The sequence below is a fragment of the Carassius gibelio genome, chromosome A17, assembly GCF_023724105.1.
Source record: "Carassius gibelio isolate Cgi1373 ecotype wild population from Czech Republic chromosome A17, carGib1.2-hapl.c, whole genome shotgun sequence".
Lineage (NCBI taxonomy): Eukaryota > Metazoa > Chordata > Actinopteri > Cypriniformes > Cyprinidae > Carassius > Carassius gibelio.
In genome coordinates, this window is record NC_068387.1 from 16171697 (window position 1) to 16190057 (window position 18361).

Below are 18361 nucleotides of genomic sequence, written 5' to 3' on the forward strand. Positions count from 1 at the left end.
TGAAGCAGCTGCAGGAATTTATGCCAAACAGTAATCATTGTGTGAAAAAATGGATGGGACAAAATTCCATCAAATTCTTGAGGAAAATCTGCTGCCCTCTGCCAGAAAGTTGTCAGTGGAAAAAGGTTTACCTTCCAACATGACAATGACCCAAAGCACACAGAAAAACTGACCTCACAGTGGTTGAAAGAGAAAAAAAGGTTAACATCCTTGCATGCCCTAGACAGAGCCCAGACAGATCTGTGGAATAAGTGCAGGGTGATTCTTTCCTAAACCCAATGTATATATAGAAGGATATATAGCATTAATAACAAAATTTAACAGAACAAAATAACATATCACTGGGATCAGACCACTGACTGAGAACCAGATCAGTTCAAATCTGTTTTCAACTGATTCAACACTGAATCAACCAAATCAATTGAGAAGATTTGACTCAAAAGAATGTTTCATTCACAAATTAGACATGGCTACTTCTGTAATAAAAGCATTCATCAATATGGAAATAAGATCTGTTGTAGTTTTTCAGTGAATATTGTTTAATGAATATTGATAATTTTGTCCAACGAAGACTATGAAGCCTTTGAAATTGTGTGGACTTTTTATAATACTTTTATTGTGTTTTGTTATTTTAAAGCTTGACAGCCACAGTCTTTATTCACTTTTGGAATGACATGAGGTGTAAGTAAATGGTGACAGAATTTACATTTTTGGATGATGTATCCCTTTAAGGTTTACAGTGTGGAGAGAGTTTTTACTGTTTTTTATCTTGTGCAGATCTCAAGGCAGTACAGTTTTATGTAATCTTTCACTATGATAGTGAAAATTGTAATTGAATATGTTACCGGACACTAAAATGGTCACTAAAGCTATGTGACTGACACATTAAAGTGCCTCCTTTCACTTTCTGTCCCTCTTTCTTTCACTCTCTCATTTACAGTTCCCCTTAGCACAGCTAAAGCTGAGGTTTCATAAATGTAACATCTTTTCTAAAAATAGTCACATTCAGGTTATTCTGTTCCTTCTGAAGTACACGACACCTCAAATGAGGAAATGGCATATCAAGCATGCGATTTAGTGTGGAAACAATGTATGGACTCTAGGTGAACCACATTAATCTTACTTGCATTCATATAAGAGCCTTAAATACACCAAACACCAGTTTCCATGTGCTCGGTTTAAAACGTGCAAGCACACACGTGCGAGTTCAAGTCTTTGAAAGAGTAGCAAAATCAACACTAAACCCCAGGGGGGCTGTCCTGCGACTGTACTGTAAAGCAGGACTCATTAGTGGAAACGTATACATTTTTCTCAAAGTTTTATAGATCTGATGTTTGTACATTTTCTCTGTTCATTAGAAAAGTGCAGTGGCAATTGTCTCGGCATGGCACAATCACAACACTGTTTCACAAAAACACGCGCACATCACACCGTCTGCTTGAGCTGGGCTGCTGCCAGAGATAGAGAGAGAGAATGAGCGGTAGAACAAGGAAAAACATGGGGTGGATGGAGATAAGCCTGTGTTAGTGTAATTTGATTAGAGCAGACGATTAACTGTACTGTCAGCAGAATACTTGGGCTCTTCCCTCCATCTCTTCCCCCCATCTCTTCCCCTCTCTTTCTCTTTATCATCCCATTGCTTTGCCAATACATTATATACATTTCTTTATATAAAGTCAGTTTGTGAACTTCATGATCTCTCGAATTAACTGGAAAATACCAGTGCTTTAATGGTAGAATTATAATAGTGTTAAAAGCTTTAGTCTTGAAATGCTCTATCATTTTACTGTGGTGACAATCAGCACTTGTGTTTTTTCAGTCAGCTTCACACAAAAACACACACACACACACCTGAACAACGTCAACATCTTCAGGATGACTAAGGCTACAGGCAGGTGAGGGTTAGAACTGAACTCTGCAGGACTGTGGCTCTCTAGGGCTGAACTTTCCTACCCTTGCCTTAGGGTGTACCTTTCATGTAAAAAAAGAAAGCTTTAATATTAATCTTTTCATAAGTAATTCAAATGTAATTATCTAGTCTTCAGTAATTCAAAAGAAAATATCTCATTATTGAAATCTCTTGTCTTCCAGTCAGCCATTACTAACTCATCCATTGCCATGATTGATAGCATCATTTAATCTGTTCGTTCAGAAGCACCAATTATCCTCATTAGGTACCACACTCATAAATAAGAGCCACAGCACATCTTGTGGCTAAATGGACAGTTTATTTGTGCTCAACTAGTATTGCAATTTAATACATATCATATTCATTATATGTATATATAATGATATATATATACACACCCTCAGAAGAAAAGGTACAAAATCTGTCACTGGGGCGCTACCCTTTCAACGGGCAAACTTTTGTAGCTAAACAGTCCATATCCATATCGGTACCTTAAAGGTTCATATAAATACCTGAAGTGTACTTATTAGTACCTAAAAGTGTACCTGGTACAATTTGTAGTTTTTCAAAAGGTACCACACCAGTGACAGATTTTGTACCTTTTTTGTACCAGATTTTGTAGAGTGCATAATATACATATACATATACATATATATATATATATATATAATTTCTGTTGCGATCTGTTATGTGTTCAGGGTGTATGTGTGTCTTTTTTTATCTGTGGTGTTTGTTCTTTGGTTATGTCTGAAAATGAGAAAGGGGTAAAAGAGAGAGAATGAAAAAGGGAAAGAAAGTGCATCTGATCAGATGAAACGAGTCCTTTTCAAAAGATTCCCCGTGGCTGTGACTCCATTACAGGAGCATGTGACAGAATATTTTATATCTTGACATCTCTGCTTCCGATTGAACTTGCATCATTGCCTACAAAGGGCCATGTGACGGCAGGGTGAGCGAAAGCTCTTTCTGCTCTACGTTTGCAAACACTGTAAATCTGTTTCATTGTCAGTTGAAAGATTATAGGATGCCAGGGAATTTGGCCAAATTGATTAAGCACCAAATCTACTGGAAAACAAGCACTAGAAAAAATACAAATAAAGGACAGATCAGCCATTCAGGTACTTCATACTAGAGGTCTACACGGATGACCAGAGACCTGAGGACCCGGGTCCCGACCTGGGATCCGTACAGGTTCAGGGTTATATTTTAAATGGTCTGCCGGGTCCCAATCTATTACTTTAGATCCTAGGTCTGTTTGACATTGTGTGTAATAACCGAGTTGATCGGCCTCGGAGAACACCCAGCCGTTATCAGAGTCAGTCTGTGCTGTGCGTGTGTTGTAAAATTAGGATGAGAAAAGTGTGAGTCGGTAATTTAAAATAATGTGGGGGGGGGGGTACACGATGCAATGACTTTACCTTTGACAACTGGCTTTTTATTTAGAAGGCGGGACTTATTCCGTCATAATGCGCGAGCTTTGCAGTTTCTCCAATTTTAATAATAATATTATGAATGAACCGTCTTGTTGTTATATCTAAATTTTTGGGCTCAGAGAGCACAGAGAGGATCGCAAATAAGTAAAGCAAACGTCAGCAGCCATGGCACTGGACGAGCAATCGCTATTATAATCCAAATGGGCTAACAGTCTAAATTATTCTGCAAGTTGACTCGAGATACAAAAAATGCAAAACTGCAAAGTTGCACTTGTCATCGTTAGCGTGACAACAAGTGGAGGAGGAATACACTAACATTTCACAGTGTTGAGATGAATTTGCATATACCTGCCTCATAAACACATCTAATATGTATGAAGTCATTAGCTGACAAAAACTCCGCTGAAAGCTGCTTTATTTTTGTCACTGGGTCTCAAAGACCTCTGCATGTGTACATCAGCACACGTACACAGGCCAGCTTCAGAAAGGTATATGGGAGAACCATTCATGTATGTCTCTACCCTTTTAGTCTGTCAGAGTCGGATTTACATTTCCTATCAGTCGTTAAACTAGTGCCCCAAGTTAGTGGTTGCCATGGCAACAGAACAGGCATTCCAGCACCTGCTGCCAGCAACCCATGAAATCAGCACCTGCACTTCTGGTTTTGTTTCAAAAGAAGAGCCTTATTTTGCTCACAAGTTCTCTAGATATTGAAGTAAAGCCTGAGAATTCTCTAGATTGAGAATTATGCAAACGGTGCTCCAATTAAGTGTTTACACTATGATTTAAACTGTTACTATGAAACATCAGCGGACTTCAGAAATTCTGAAACGCACTTTAAGTTCACATAGCCTTGAATTACATTTTCATTAACTGTTGTTAAATGAGCATAAAACATGATTTATAGACTATTATGTAATGCAACGTGACATGAGCTACAAGAACAGTTTGCCACTTGAACTGATACTTCATAGCTCAAAAGAAATGCCTGCGAGCTTAATTGCTTCATGTATTTAAATCAAATTAAAATTAAATGAAAATTACATTTATGCATTTAGCAGACGCTTTTATCAAAAGCAACTTACAGTGCATTCAGGCTATCAATTTTTTACCTATCATGTGTTCCCGGGGAATCGAACCCCCAACCGCTTGATGGCACAGTGCTCTACCAATTGAGCTACAGGAACACTTTGTATTTACATTTAAAAAAAAATTATTTATGTGTAATTATGTGATATTATTTCCTTGCAGATAATCTGTACGTCATAATTATAGAAATAATATGATTCCACAGAAATCAAACTGACTCATCAACATTTTTCCAGTCTGGATATTGCGAATTATTAAAATTCCATACTACTGTGTCTAAATATTTGATAACACTTTATAAATAAGGTCCCTTTAGTTAATGGGAAATAAATTAACATTATATAACAATAATACTGTATAGTTTATTTTAAGTGAATCGCAACATTGATTATACAGTACAGTATGAAAAATGGATATTCATTTTAACATTTGCTAATGATTACATTTAAATGATCAGTGTTTTTAAAGACTTACTATGTGAAGTTGAATGATGGTGAAAGTAATTTAAATGAACATATACAAGAAATTAGCATGTACAATGAATGATCCAAATCAATCTAGACTATCCTTTCTTGTGACGAAACGGCCTCATACTACTTTAAAAAGTTTTAGGTAATTAATTCCAATTGTTTTGCCAATCTCACACACAAATAATTCTAGATCCCAACTCTGAACCTAGTAATGTTCTGTACTGTATGATTGTTTGCCCAGAAACAAATGTATGTTTACTCAGAAAATAAGCCTCTTATGAGGGAGTTCCACCATATAAATAACAGCGTGTTGGCAGCTGGTCATGTTTAATAGCACATATAATGGAACTGACTCATTTTCCTGTGAGTGGTGAATCACAGCTCAATGGCAGTGTGATCTGCGAGAGTCCCGCCATGGATGACCCCGCAGGCATCATCTCTAGAGTCAACGCTCCATTATGTCTTTGTAACTAATCACTGATCACTAACAGATCCAAATGAAAGTTAGCTGCCTAAGTCACAAATGAATCAAAACACAATCGAGGGGGTAATGTGATCAGAAATGGGGGGCAACATGCTTTTTGACCTGTAGCTAAAAACTTTTTCTATATTAGCCCATTTCAAAAAAAGTTTCAAATGTTGTCAAGCAGATTTTGCACCCAAATGTCACAGAAAAAAAGCATGGTTACATTTGCAAGGAATAAACATGCATGCAAATAATCAAAAAATGTAGAAAGTTCTGTCAGCTGGCCTAAAACACTGTTATTGCAGAGGCCTGAACTTGCTTGCTGACTTAGTTGTACAGTTTCTTTCACTCTAGTGTGGAAATAAATAAAGCTTTTCAACTCACATCCAATCATCATCATGGCCACGGCGAAGATCTTCTCCCCATCTGTGGTGGGAGCGATGTTTCCAAAGCCAATACTGGTCAGGCTGGTCATGGTGAAGTACAGAGACGTAATGTAGACAGAATCTTTTGTTGGTCCACCTTCCCATCTTCCTGTCCCGCTGGCGTTGAAGCGATAGGGTGACCCGATGGTCTCACCCAGCATATAAAGCCAGCTGTCCGTACGTATTGTGTTATGATCCTCATCAATCACCTCATAGTCTCCAATACTGTACCAGATGCAGGCCAGCCAATGGGCCGCCAGCCCAAACACACAAACTAGCAGAACCAAAACAGCCGCACCGTATTCAATGTAGTGATCTAGTTTGCGAGCCACCCGGCCCAGACGCAACAACCGAACCACCTTCAGCGAACTAAACAAGCTACTGATACCCTGAAGGAGAGACAGAGAGATAGAGAGAGTTATACATACAGCATAATCATTCAAACGTGTGTTGATATGATTTTGTCCATCCATACATCAAATATAAACATTATAGCCCGAAGTAATTCTACAAACACTTTTTTAACAAAGTGCATCGTCTGTCTTAGCACAGATCCCCTGCATTTATAAATATGCACAGGTGTCTGCCAAGCCAGCCGTCTGAAATCAACAATACAGAGAGCTGCAACAGCACCTGAGCAGCCAGAAAATAGAACTCCTCAGATCTGAACAAACATGCCGGAATAGATTTAAAAATAACCTAAGTGGACAATCTTAAACGTGTACTTCTGTGTTGTCAAAGCATGGCTTTTCTCTATTTTCTTTCCCCTATTATTTATTGTCACCAGAGTTACTGCAATCATTATTCTGAGAAACAGAACAGGAGATGAGCCACCACTAGTTGTACTGATGACTGAATTTTGAATTGTGGTTGAATTATTCCTTTATATATTATATATTCTTTACTGGGTGTAATGTTCATAAATAAAACCGCTTTCTTGAGTGCACTGCACGCCAATCAAACAAACTATACACAAGAACATCAATACACATTACACTAGAGACTTGCTTTAGGAGAATGGCCACAACAATAATATTAAATATGTATAATATCGGTTTTAAATATTCAAGCCAAAATAAATGTATAGTATTTGTGCTGCTGCTTTGTGATATTACAGTAATTCCAGTCAGTGTGCATGAAATCTTTATTAAAGGGATAGTTATTACAAAAATGAAAATTCTGTCAATATTTACTCACCCTCATGTCATCCCAAACCTGTATGCTGTTGTTTACTTTAGAGTTTACATGCAGTATTATTTTAAGTTCAGAAATTACCAAAAACCATTTGACTTCAGATGACCTGTAATAAATAATATGGACTACTTTTATGGTGCTTTTTGGTCTATGTCATGCTTAACAGATGATTTCACCATTAAGTATGTATAAAACGGAGTGGCGGGAAAAGAAAAATTATATTTGTGTTCCACTGACAGCAAGAGATTGCAAATAGGGTTGGAACAACAAGAGAGTGAGTAAATATCTTTATTTCCTTTTTTCTTTTTTCTTTTATTTGTTTATATCTGAGTGAAATATTCCTTTAAACATCCTTACAAACCAATCAACATATCCATTGAGTTACAAACACTGTCACACACACACACACACACACACACACAGACGATAGTTTAATACACACCAAACAAATGACAAAAATTCATAAAAAAGATTGGGTAGAATGATTTGATTAGAAACATGATATAATAAACCAAGGTGTAATACTGTTTTGGTTTATATCAATGTCTTATTGATGCCCTGAGGCACAGTATATATCAAATGCCGAGTTTTGAGATGAAAGGCCTACTTGAGTGACAGCTCGATGATTCCAGTTCTTCATTGGCCCACAACAAACACAGGCAGTGCAATGGACATGCAAAAAGAATGAGGGATGAGGAGGAAAAAAACACAAAAGAGAATGACAATGGTCAACAGAAGAATATGTGAACAGTTACTGCAAACAAAAGCATGGCGCTTTGAATCAAGAGTGAAAAAAGCAGAGCCTGGACTGTTAGTGAGATCACAAGCATCGCAGACATTAATTATCAAGCTTCCCCTGCAAAGGCAATGCGAAACAATGACAGATGTCTCTGTGAAATCAGACAAGGGTTATGCAACGTAAGATAATTATGCAAACGAAAGTTTTGAAATGAAACACCTGAGGAGGATTTTGATTATTACAAACCACACAGCTCTCCCTGTGGGCCATAACAATATGCACCTGTTCCAGCTAACGGAACAGAGCAATGTGTGTGTTCATGTAAGCCTGGTCCTTGTGTTTGTCCTTTGAGAGAAAGAAATAGTGCTTGCATTTCAATTTGCATTATCTTATTCTAAAAGTATATCCTGTGCGTCATTTGCCAATGGAAATGGACAATGGACAGTATGTAATACGATAAAATGATAAGATAATATGCCATAGTGTTTTTGGCATAGTTTGTGACATTGTTAACTTAAAGGTACAGGTTGTAGGACCTGCCACTAGAGGGCACACTACCAAAACAATAACAATCGTGTGGTTTGATGACGCTAAGAAGGAGCGTGGAATGATGGGATTTGTTGTGTTTTACCCAACCGCTGACGGCCATCAATCAGACAAAAAGATAAATCATGGATTTAACACGAGTTTAATGATTTACGCGAGTAGATTACATACAAAGTCAATGCAAAGATGCGATCAGACTATGGATCAGACACGTCCTTGCGTGGGTCTAGAGATGTGATCCCCCGTGTTTGGCGTGTATGCCCCATAGTGCTAATCTTGTTGATCGTTATAATACAATACGTTTTCTGTAAAGATACGAATCAAAACAACTCACCTGTCGAGTACACACATTGAGATCGGCATCTCTTTCTAGTTGAAGTTTGTCATGAAGCTACTTCCGCATTTGTCCACAACACTGTTGTTGTGTGGTTTCTACGTCAGTAAAGGCGGTAACAAAGGGTAACTAACGTCATTGACAGGCAACTGCACTGCCCCGTGTCACCATTTAGAATGGGAATTTTCTCATAATTTACAAGTAGTTGAAAACATTAGAGATATTGTTAGTAATCAGCTGGACAGAATAAATAACACTAGTCTAGTGGTTTTTGGGATATTTTACTGCTAATATTTTACAAATTGTACCTTTAAACATAGATGCACACTTCCCATCCAAGCAATTTCAGCATACAATGATCTGGAAAGCACTAATGCTGCCTTTAGGATATGTTGAAATAATGATGTATTTATGAACAATCATTAATGGCACCACAATATCATAATAACCCATGAGAAGCTGTGGATTTTCTTAAAGCGTTGGTGGCATGTTAATTAAAGAATTATGCTCAATTAATTTTGTTCATAATAAGATTGTGATAATGACTATTCTGCTCATTGAGGCATTTTATGAGGTGATAGACTTGTTTGGCAAAACTACATTTCCCATCATTCCCTATGGCAGCGCAAAAACACAAAATACATGAACTATCATTTAAAAGTTTAGGGTCAGTTACATTTATTTATTTAGAAAGAAAGAAATTCATAGTTTGTATTCAGTAAAGATGCATAAAATTGATCAACAGTGAGGGTAAGGATATTTTATATTGTTACAAAATAATATATTTCAATTAAATTCTGTTCTTTTATACTTTCTATTCATCTAAGAATCCTGAAAAAAATGTATCATGGTTTGTACAAAAATATTAAGCAACTGTTTTTAACATTGACAATAATAAGAAATGTTTCTTAAGCATATTAGAATGATTTCTGAATTATCATGTGACACTGAAGACTGGAATAATGACTACTGAAAATTCAGCTTTGCCATCTCAGAAATAAATGACATTTCAAAAATATATTAAAACAGAACTCCGTTTTTTGTATTTGTATTTCACATATTACTGTTTTAAAGGTATTTTAATCAAATAAATACAGCCTTAGTGAGCATAGAGCCTTCTTTCAATAACATGACAAATCAACCCCAAAGCCTTGATCAATAGTGTTGATCAGTTCTAATCAAATGTAAATTTTTGCATTTCATTTTCTTAAGCTAATGCAAAACATCCTCTTTTTGTCTTTATCAGGAAATGAAAACTATAAAAAAGTTCAACTGATACAAAATTGTCCAATGCTCCTTTTTTATTCTAACCACCCAAATGTTGTATTTGCCTTTTTTTTATGCTTTCTTGCTGTAAAGTAACAAATGTTTTGTTAAGGTTCACCTTAACCTAGTGTGTTTCCTGCACGCTTTCAAATACAACTCAATCAGAAAGCAAATACCAGACAGCGAGCATTATTCTCCATCAGAAGGTTGTCACCTCAAGATCTAATTCGCCTTGTGTTGCATAATCTCTAAAGGATGCTGTTATTTGTGTTGGTGCTCTGCTCTTTGGGCTGGTTCTGCTGAGCCCAAAGTCCGGCAGTGTGCACAGACTGATCTGATGAGCTTGATGTAGCTGATCACGGTAAACTGCCGCTGACAGCCCCTCTGTAAAGCCATATGCCCAGGGGCAAGATGAAAGCTCGGATCCTGCATATGTGCAAGTGTTTTTGTGCACAACACAAGGGAAGTGGGGAGGAAGAATGTCTGAGTGGATGAATGTGCTGATATCATATTCATTTGTAACTTGACTTACAGTGTGCAAGTGTGCGTGTGTGTGTTTCACAGGGAATCACAGCAAATATATATATATATATATATATATATATATATATATATATAAAACCTATTTAAATTGTTAAATTGTTAAATTATTTACTCAACCTCATATTGTTCCAAAAATCTATGACTTTCTTTTCAGATTTAAAAACATATTTCACCTGGTTTTATCCAAAAATGTGCTGTATTTTATTTATCATCAGCTAATTTTAAATTCAAAGACCGCAAGAGTAGAGAGCGCGGCTGGTAAACACTGGTAAGAAAAGTTAGTCTCACTACTTTTAGTGTAGATGATTGTTTGTTGATCGTCTGCTACCTTTCAGTTCCATTTGCAGCTGTTAGCGATGCTAAAAATGCATCTCAAACAGTTAGAATATCATGGAAAAAGTCTTTATGTTTGTAATTTAATTCAAAAAAGCAAACTTTCTTATATTCTAGGTTCATTGCACACAATATTAAAATTTTAATTCTGATGCTTACGACTTACAGCTTAGGAAAATAAAAAATTCAGTTTCTCAAAAAAAGTTAATATTCAATTTTGAGCTTGATTAGTTTGATTAATTTTGAGTATAAATACTGGGTACCTCTTGGGCTAGTTTAGAACATGAAACCACAATTATGGGAAAGACTACTGACTTGACAGTTGTCCAAAAGACAATCATCAACATTCCTTAAGCCACAGAAGGTAATTCCTGAAAGGACTGGCTGTTCACAGAGTGCTGTATCAAAATATATTCATAGAAAGTTGACTGGAATGAAAAAGTGTGGTAAAAAAAAAGGTGCACAAGCAACAGGAATGACCACAGCCTTGGGAAGATTGTCAGGAAAAGCTGATCCAAGGTCAAGGTCAAGGTATATTTATTTCATACTGGTAGGTAAATTTGTTTTGAAGATAAAAGAAGAATTCGGTCATCCAAAATAAAACATAGAAAACATAAAACAGACATAAAACAGGCTGCACCATGACACATACAGTACACATCCTCTATCCAAATTAACTATCAAATACTAAAACATCCATCTTACTATCTTACACATATTATTTGAAATTTCAATTGCCACTGGAACAAAAGTATTTCTCTACCGTCTAATCGTCCATCTCAAGGCCACAAACAGACGACCAGAGGGAAGTAACTGAAAGTCATTTCTTAAGGGAAGCGACCGATCATTCAAGACAACACTTGTTGCCTTGATACAGCTTGATATAGCTTACAGCTGATTTGTTGATCCGTTGATTTACTCCAATTATCCTACTCGCCCATTTAACAATTTGGTTTAAGGAGTTCTTATTCTTCACTGACTGGCTTCCACACGGCACAATATATATATATATATATATATATATAAATGCCTACATGTCATAATGGATAGTCATCACATGTATCAGAATTAGTCTATCTATTTGCTCGCACACGAGCAGCTCTGTTTCATCTTGGAGACGCGTTCTGTCTTTGCACATGCCAAATTCCACCATGTAAATAGCAAATCCGTCATGGCACGAGCGTAACTGTGTCAGGGTTTGCAAGGGAGGAACTCAAGTGCAGACAGGATTCAACACAAAAGGGTTTATTAAATACAAAAAGGGAAAACAAAAACCCACGAGGGGGAAAACAAGGGCTAGGGTAAGGACTAAATAACCAAACAAGACAGGGCTGACCAGATAAAGACACTAAACACTAACTGTAAACAAACACTCACGGTATACAGGATACAATCACAGTCACCAGTGTGGAACACATCTGAGAAGCACATAAGTAACACAATGAACCGACGCAAGACAGAGCACACTAGGAGATCTAAATAGGGGGAGCAATTAAGACATGACAGGTGACACAGATAGGGCAATCACGACACGACTAGGATAACAAGGGGGGCGGGGCAAGGGAACGAGACAACACAAGCACATGGCCCAAAGACAAGGCCATGCGCTTGTACACAAAACAAGGGTCTGTCATGATCCTGCCTCAAGACTAGGAAAAATCAAGGACACGAGGGCAGGATCATGACAGAACCCCTCCCTTAAGGAGCGGCTTCCAGACGCTCCTCAAGGGAACATCAAACACGGGACATGACTGACATGACAGACTGGGACACAGACACAAACCAACAAGACATGACTAATAATAACAAAGGCAAACATGAAAACACAATGGCAGGGTTAGGGTGACATAACAAAAAAAACAAACAGGGAAGGGGAGGGGGCGGGACCACAAAGTTCATGGGGGACAGACCAGGGCGGGGGGGTGGGGTAGGAATCTTAGGAGGACAAGACGAAGGCTGACGACGGGGGGTACGGGCAGGTCTGGGTGGTGAGGGGCGGGGAGGGGTCTCAGGACAACTGACAGGGGACATGACAGGAGCAGACAAGGGACGCGGGGCAACACTTACGGGACGCGGGGCAACACTTACGGGACGCGGGGCAACACTTACGGGACGCGGGGAGACGACAGCTGGACACGGGGGAACAACATCTACTGGACACGGGGGAACAACATCTACTGGACACGGGGGGGACCACATGACACGGGGGGACATTAACGGGACACGGGGCCACATCAACAGGACACGGGGAGACAACGGCTGGACATTTGGGACTTCTGGGGACAGGGTCAGGGGACAAGACAGGACTGACGGGGATTTCTAAAATTTGGACAAGACGGGACAAATAATCAGAAAATGCTTTAGCAGCTAGGACAATTGGCATCTCCTTATGAGATGAAACCGACTGTACAAGAGTCTTTGCTGCAGAGTCGGCCGCGGCTCTCTCCTCCGCTCTCACGACTGCCGACTTGCATACAGCTTTCTTTCCCGGCTCGGGCACGCTAGCGCTCACCGCTGCTGACTCGGACACGCTCACTGCTGCTGGCTCGGGCACGCTCACTGCTGCTGGCTCGGGCACGCTCACTGCTGCTGGCTCGGGCACGCTCACTGCTGCTGGCTCGGGCACGCCAGCGCTCTCCGCTGCTGGCTCGGGCAAGCTCACCGCTGCTGGGTCGGGCACGCCAGCGCTCACCGCTGCTGGCACGGGCACGCCAGCGCTCACCGCTGCTGGCACGGGCACGCCAGCGCTCACCGCTGCTGGCACGGGCACGCCAGCGCTCACCGCTGCTGGCACGGGCACGCCAGCGCTCTCCGCTGCTGGCACGGGAGGAAACGGGGTCACAGGACCGGCAGGCCCCCTCTTCCTCCTCTTCCTCCTTGGGCGCGGTGCAGAGACCACAGCTGGGTCAGAGGCGGGTTGGGGGAGTTCGGTCTCTGGCAGGGCTGACTCCGACGATTCCGAGGCAGACTCCCACGATAACCGTCTCCCTCGCTTCCCGGGGAGACCGACGGGTGTGGGAGGCACCTCAGGACTCGGTGAGGGATGTGCCTGATCCCCCAGAGTGGCCACGGCCAGGATACGACCCTCTGGAACCGTTGGCAGCTGGGTAGGTGGGGACCTCTGGGGCTCCTCCTCTCGCCCGCTCGCTCCGGAACGACCTCCCCTGGTCCCCCGGAACACCACAAGGCGAGAGCCCTCAAAACAATCTCGCTTGCTGGCTGACAACATCCAGTATTGCCTCCTGTCTGCTGAGTTCCCTTTTGGTCGGTTCATTCTGTCAGGGTTTGCAAGGGAGGAACTCAAGTGCAGACAGGATTCAACACAAAAGGGTTTATTAAATACAAAAAGGGAAAACAAAAACCCACGAGGGGGAAAACAAGGGCTAGGGTAAGGACTAAATAACCAAACAAGACAGGGCTGACCAGATAAAGACACTAAACACTAACTGTAAACAAACACTCACGGTATACAGGATACAATCACAGTCACCAGTGTGGAACACATCTGAGAAGCACATAAGTAACACAATGAACCGACGCAAGACAGAGCACACTAGGAGATCTAAATAGGGGGAGCAATTAAGACATGACAGGTGACACAGATAGGGCAATCACGACACGACTAGGATAACAAGGGGGGCGGGGCAAGGGAACGAGACAACACAAGCACATGGCCCAAAGACAAGGCCATGCGCTTGTACACAAAACAAGGGTCTGTCATGATCCTGCCTCAAGACTAGGAAAAATCAAGGACACGAGGGCAGGATCATGACAAACTGGCTCTTAAAGAGAATGGAAGATGAGAATCTGATTGGTTTATTGCACGTAACACCCAAAAAACACCCATTACTCATTAAGAGAATATGGAAAACCCGTTTAGACCATGCGCCCGGGCGCGCCAACCGTTTCTCCATCATTAAAATAGCAAAAGTGGATCTGGACACGCCCTGAGTGCACCTGCGCCGTGCGCTTTACACTTTGCGTTTAGATTGATAAAATAGGGCCCTATGACTGTGCCAAGATATTTATAACTCTCTGCACGATCCACAACCTGTTCTTTGATAGTAGTAGTGACGTGATCAACAGTGTGTGTTCTAAAATCAATGATCATGTCTTTTGTTTTAGTAATATTAAACTTTAGATAAGAATCATCACACCAGGTCACAAAATCATCCACAACTTGACCGTGACCAGACTTTTCCCCCGTAGCAGGCTCACTATCACTGTGTCATCAGCAAACTTAATAAATATCCTGTTTTCATGTAAGCTTTGACACATATTGGTGTGCAAAATATATAGTAATGGTGAAATAACACAGCCTTGAGGGGATCCTGTGGATAAACATAATACATCTAAAAAATGACCATTCACTTTTTTTACCCATTGCATTCTGTTAGTTAAAAAGTCCAGTATCCATCCCACTAAGTTGTGATTCAACTTGTAATACTCTAGCAATCTTCTGGCTAGAATATGAGTTTTACTCAATATCTCAGACTTCACCAATTTCTCAAATGATTTCATTACTAAGGAGGTGAGGGCAACTGGTCTCAGATCATTTAACACTTTAGGGTTATTGCATTTGGGAACAGGAGTAATAGTAGACTTTCCACAGGCTAGGTACCTTCTGTTCTCGTAGTGACCAATTAAAAATATCAGAAAATATTGAAGGTAATAGCTTTTGACAGTGCTTTAAAATTCTCCCACATATGTAGTCTGGAACAAGACTCTTATTCATTTTAGTGGAGAGAAAGATTTCCTCCACTGTTGCCTGTTCTAAGACTATGAGGGAATCATCCTTACACAGGCATCGCAATTCTTCTACTTCATCTTTAAAATCAAAATCTTGAATAAAACCTATTAAGAGCATTTGAAAGGAGATCATTTGATCAAAAACCATCAATACACAAAGTGCTCTTTTTCACATTATGCTGTAATCACAAAATTTTCTTAATACCACACCAAGCTGAGCCTAAATTATTGTCTGCCAAATTATTTTCTAACTTAACTTTGTATAATTGATTAGCTTTAAGGATCTCCATTCTAACCTCCTTCCTCGCTATTGCCCTCTCTAAACCTTGCCCCTGCTTGTAGGATAGCTTTTTGTTCTGCAAACTTGTTTTGACTGATTTTGACATCAATGGTTTAGTATTTGGGAAAACCTTAAATTTATATGCAAGCACAATCATAACATCACAAAAGGTTATATAGGAACATACAACATAAGTCAGTTGGTCAATATGTTCACAAAAGTTTTTGAACACCTCCCAATCCGTACAATCGAAGCACCCTTGCAGACGGGCGATAAAGTCTTCGGACCACATTATGACTTCTCTCATCTGAGGTTTGCCTCTCTTGAATAAGGGTCTATATATAGGAAGAAGCTGCACACAATTGTGGTCCGCGGATCTTAGTGCTGACAATGGTAAAGACTTATATGCCCCCTTTATATTCCCATAACAGAGATCCAGCATCTTATTTTGTCTTGTTGGGCATGTGATGTATTGATAGAAATTTGGCGGGGTCTTTTTAAGTGACACATGATTAAAATCTCCCAAAAATAAAATTTGGCACCTCTGGTGAAATATTCTTGAACAACATCAGATACAGTGTTCGATGCAATGACGTCGTTAGCTTTCGGATGAATGTACACAACGGTTATAAAAAATTTAGGAAATTCCCGTGACAAATAAAATGGATGAAGGGAAACTGACAATAATTCAGTGTCGGGTGTACAGATTTTCTCCCGAATAGTCACCGCAGTACAATAGCGCTTGTTGAAATAGAGGCACAAACCCCCACCGCGAGATTTACCTGTGATTTCTGCACTCCTGTCCAAGCAAAATGGAATACCAAAACTATCAATACACAGGCCATTATCCAAGACCTCCTCGGTTAGCCAGGATTCTGTGAGTGCTATGACACAGCTGTTTCTGTATTCCTGAAGAAAACGAACATTTCCATGAATTCAAGAACTTGGTAAGCTTCACAAGGAGTGGACTGAAGCTGGAGTCAGCACATCAAGAGTCACCACACTCAGACGTCTTCAGGAAAAGGGCTACAGTTGTCACATTCCTAGAACCAAGCCACTCCTGAACCAGAAAATACAGAAGCATTTCACATCGTTCTTCACAAAAGAACTGGACTGTTGCTCAGTGGTGCACAGTCTTCTTTTCAGATGAAAGTAAATTTAGCATTTCATTTGGAAATCAAGGTCTGGAGTCTGGAGGAGGACTGGAGAGGCACAGAATCCAAAGTCCAGTGTGAAGTTTCTGAAGTCAGAGATGATTTGGGTCGCGTGACCTCTGCTGATGTTGCTCCATTGTATTTTATCAAGTCCAAAGTCAATGCAGCCATCTACCAGGAGATTTTGGAGCAATTTATGCTTCCATCTGATGACAAGCTTTATGGAGATGCTGATTTCCTTTTCAAGTAGGACTTATACACCTGCCCACATTGCCAAAACCACTTCCAAGTGGTTTGATGACCATGATATTACTGTGCTTGATTGGCCAGTCAACTCACCTGACCTGAACCTCACAGAGAATCTATTGAGAAAAAGAAAAGAAGTAACATCTGACAAACAATACAGAGGAGCTGAAGGCCACTATCAAAGCAACCTGGGCTTCAATAACGCCTCAGCAGTGCCACAGGCTGATCACATCCATGCCAGGACACACTGAAGCAGTAATTCGTGCAAAAGGAGCCCCAACCAAGTATTGAGTGCATAATTAAACCTGCTTTGGAGATCTTGAACATTTCTGTTTTGTAAATCTTTTTTTGATTGATCTTTGAGAAAATATTCACATTTTTTGAGATACTGATTTTTTTTTCTTCTAAGCTGTAAGTCATAACCATCAGAATTAAAACAAACAACTCTTGAAATATTTCAGTTTGTGTGCAATGAATCTAGAATATAAGAAAGTTTGCTTTTTTAAATGAAATAAAAAAAATAAAGATATTTTCCATGGTATTCAAATTTTTTTAGATTCACCTGTATATATGATCTATACATGTCATATAGCCTATAACACACACTCACACATTTATTTATTTATTTTAACATTTTGGGAGGAATAAAACATACTGTATGTGGTTTCAACAACCTGATGCATTTACACTTGTCCAGTTTCGTCTGGAAAGCAGACCACCTTCTGAAGTGGTTTGACACTTTGAAACGAAAACGCCTTTTTAAAATGTTGAACCAATTTTAATTTTCAGGTGAACTATCCCTTGAAGTACAATTAATAGTTAAATGCTGTGGAATGCAGGTGTGGAGTGTGACGGCAGTTAACATTGGGGGGGAGATTGTGGTTATCCTCTGTGCAGTGACGGAAATTGATTGTGAGTTCAATTAAATGCAGACGGACAGCTCAGTTTAAATCGTTATACGGTCAGAGATTGATCCAGACCAAAAGCATCATCCAGTACACCAACTCCAACCTCACCAGCACAGAGAATCACGCACCATCGATTCAGTCAGTTCCCAACTTTACTATACTATCACCCATATCCAGCAAGCAAAAGAGATGGACACACAGAGAATTAAAGTGAGGTGCACAAATAAAGATCTAACTTCAACTCAAAAGCACTCAAATGCTTTAAATAAAAAATCTA

At 39.7% G+C, this 18361-nt stretch overlaps 1 protein-coding gene across 1 annotated transcript in view; it reads right to left on the reverse strand.

Annotated features, from left to right (window-relative positions):
* The window catches only part of LOC128031359 (potassium voltage-gated channel subfamily H member 1-like), a 47580-nt gene that overhangs the window by 18798 nt on the left and 10421 nt on the right, over positions 1–18361 (reverse strand). Inside the window, exon 7 of the mRNA XM_052619570.1 lies at positions 5752–6181. Coding sequence (XP_052475530.1) covers positions 5752–6181 — 430 coding nt within the window. The remainder of the gene's footprint in view (positions 1–5751; positions 6182–18361) is intronic.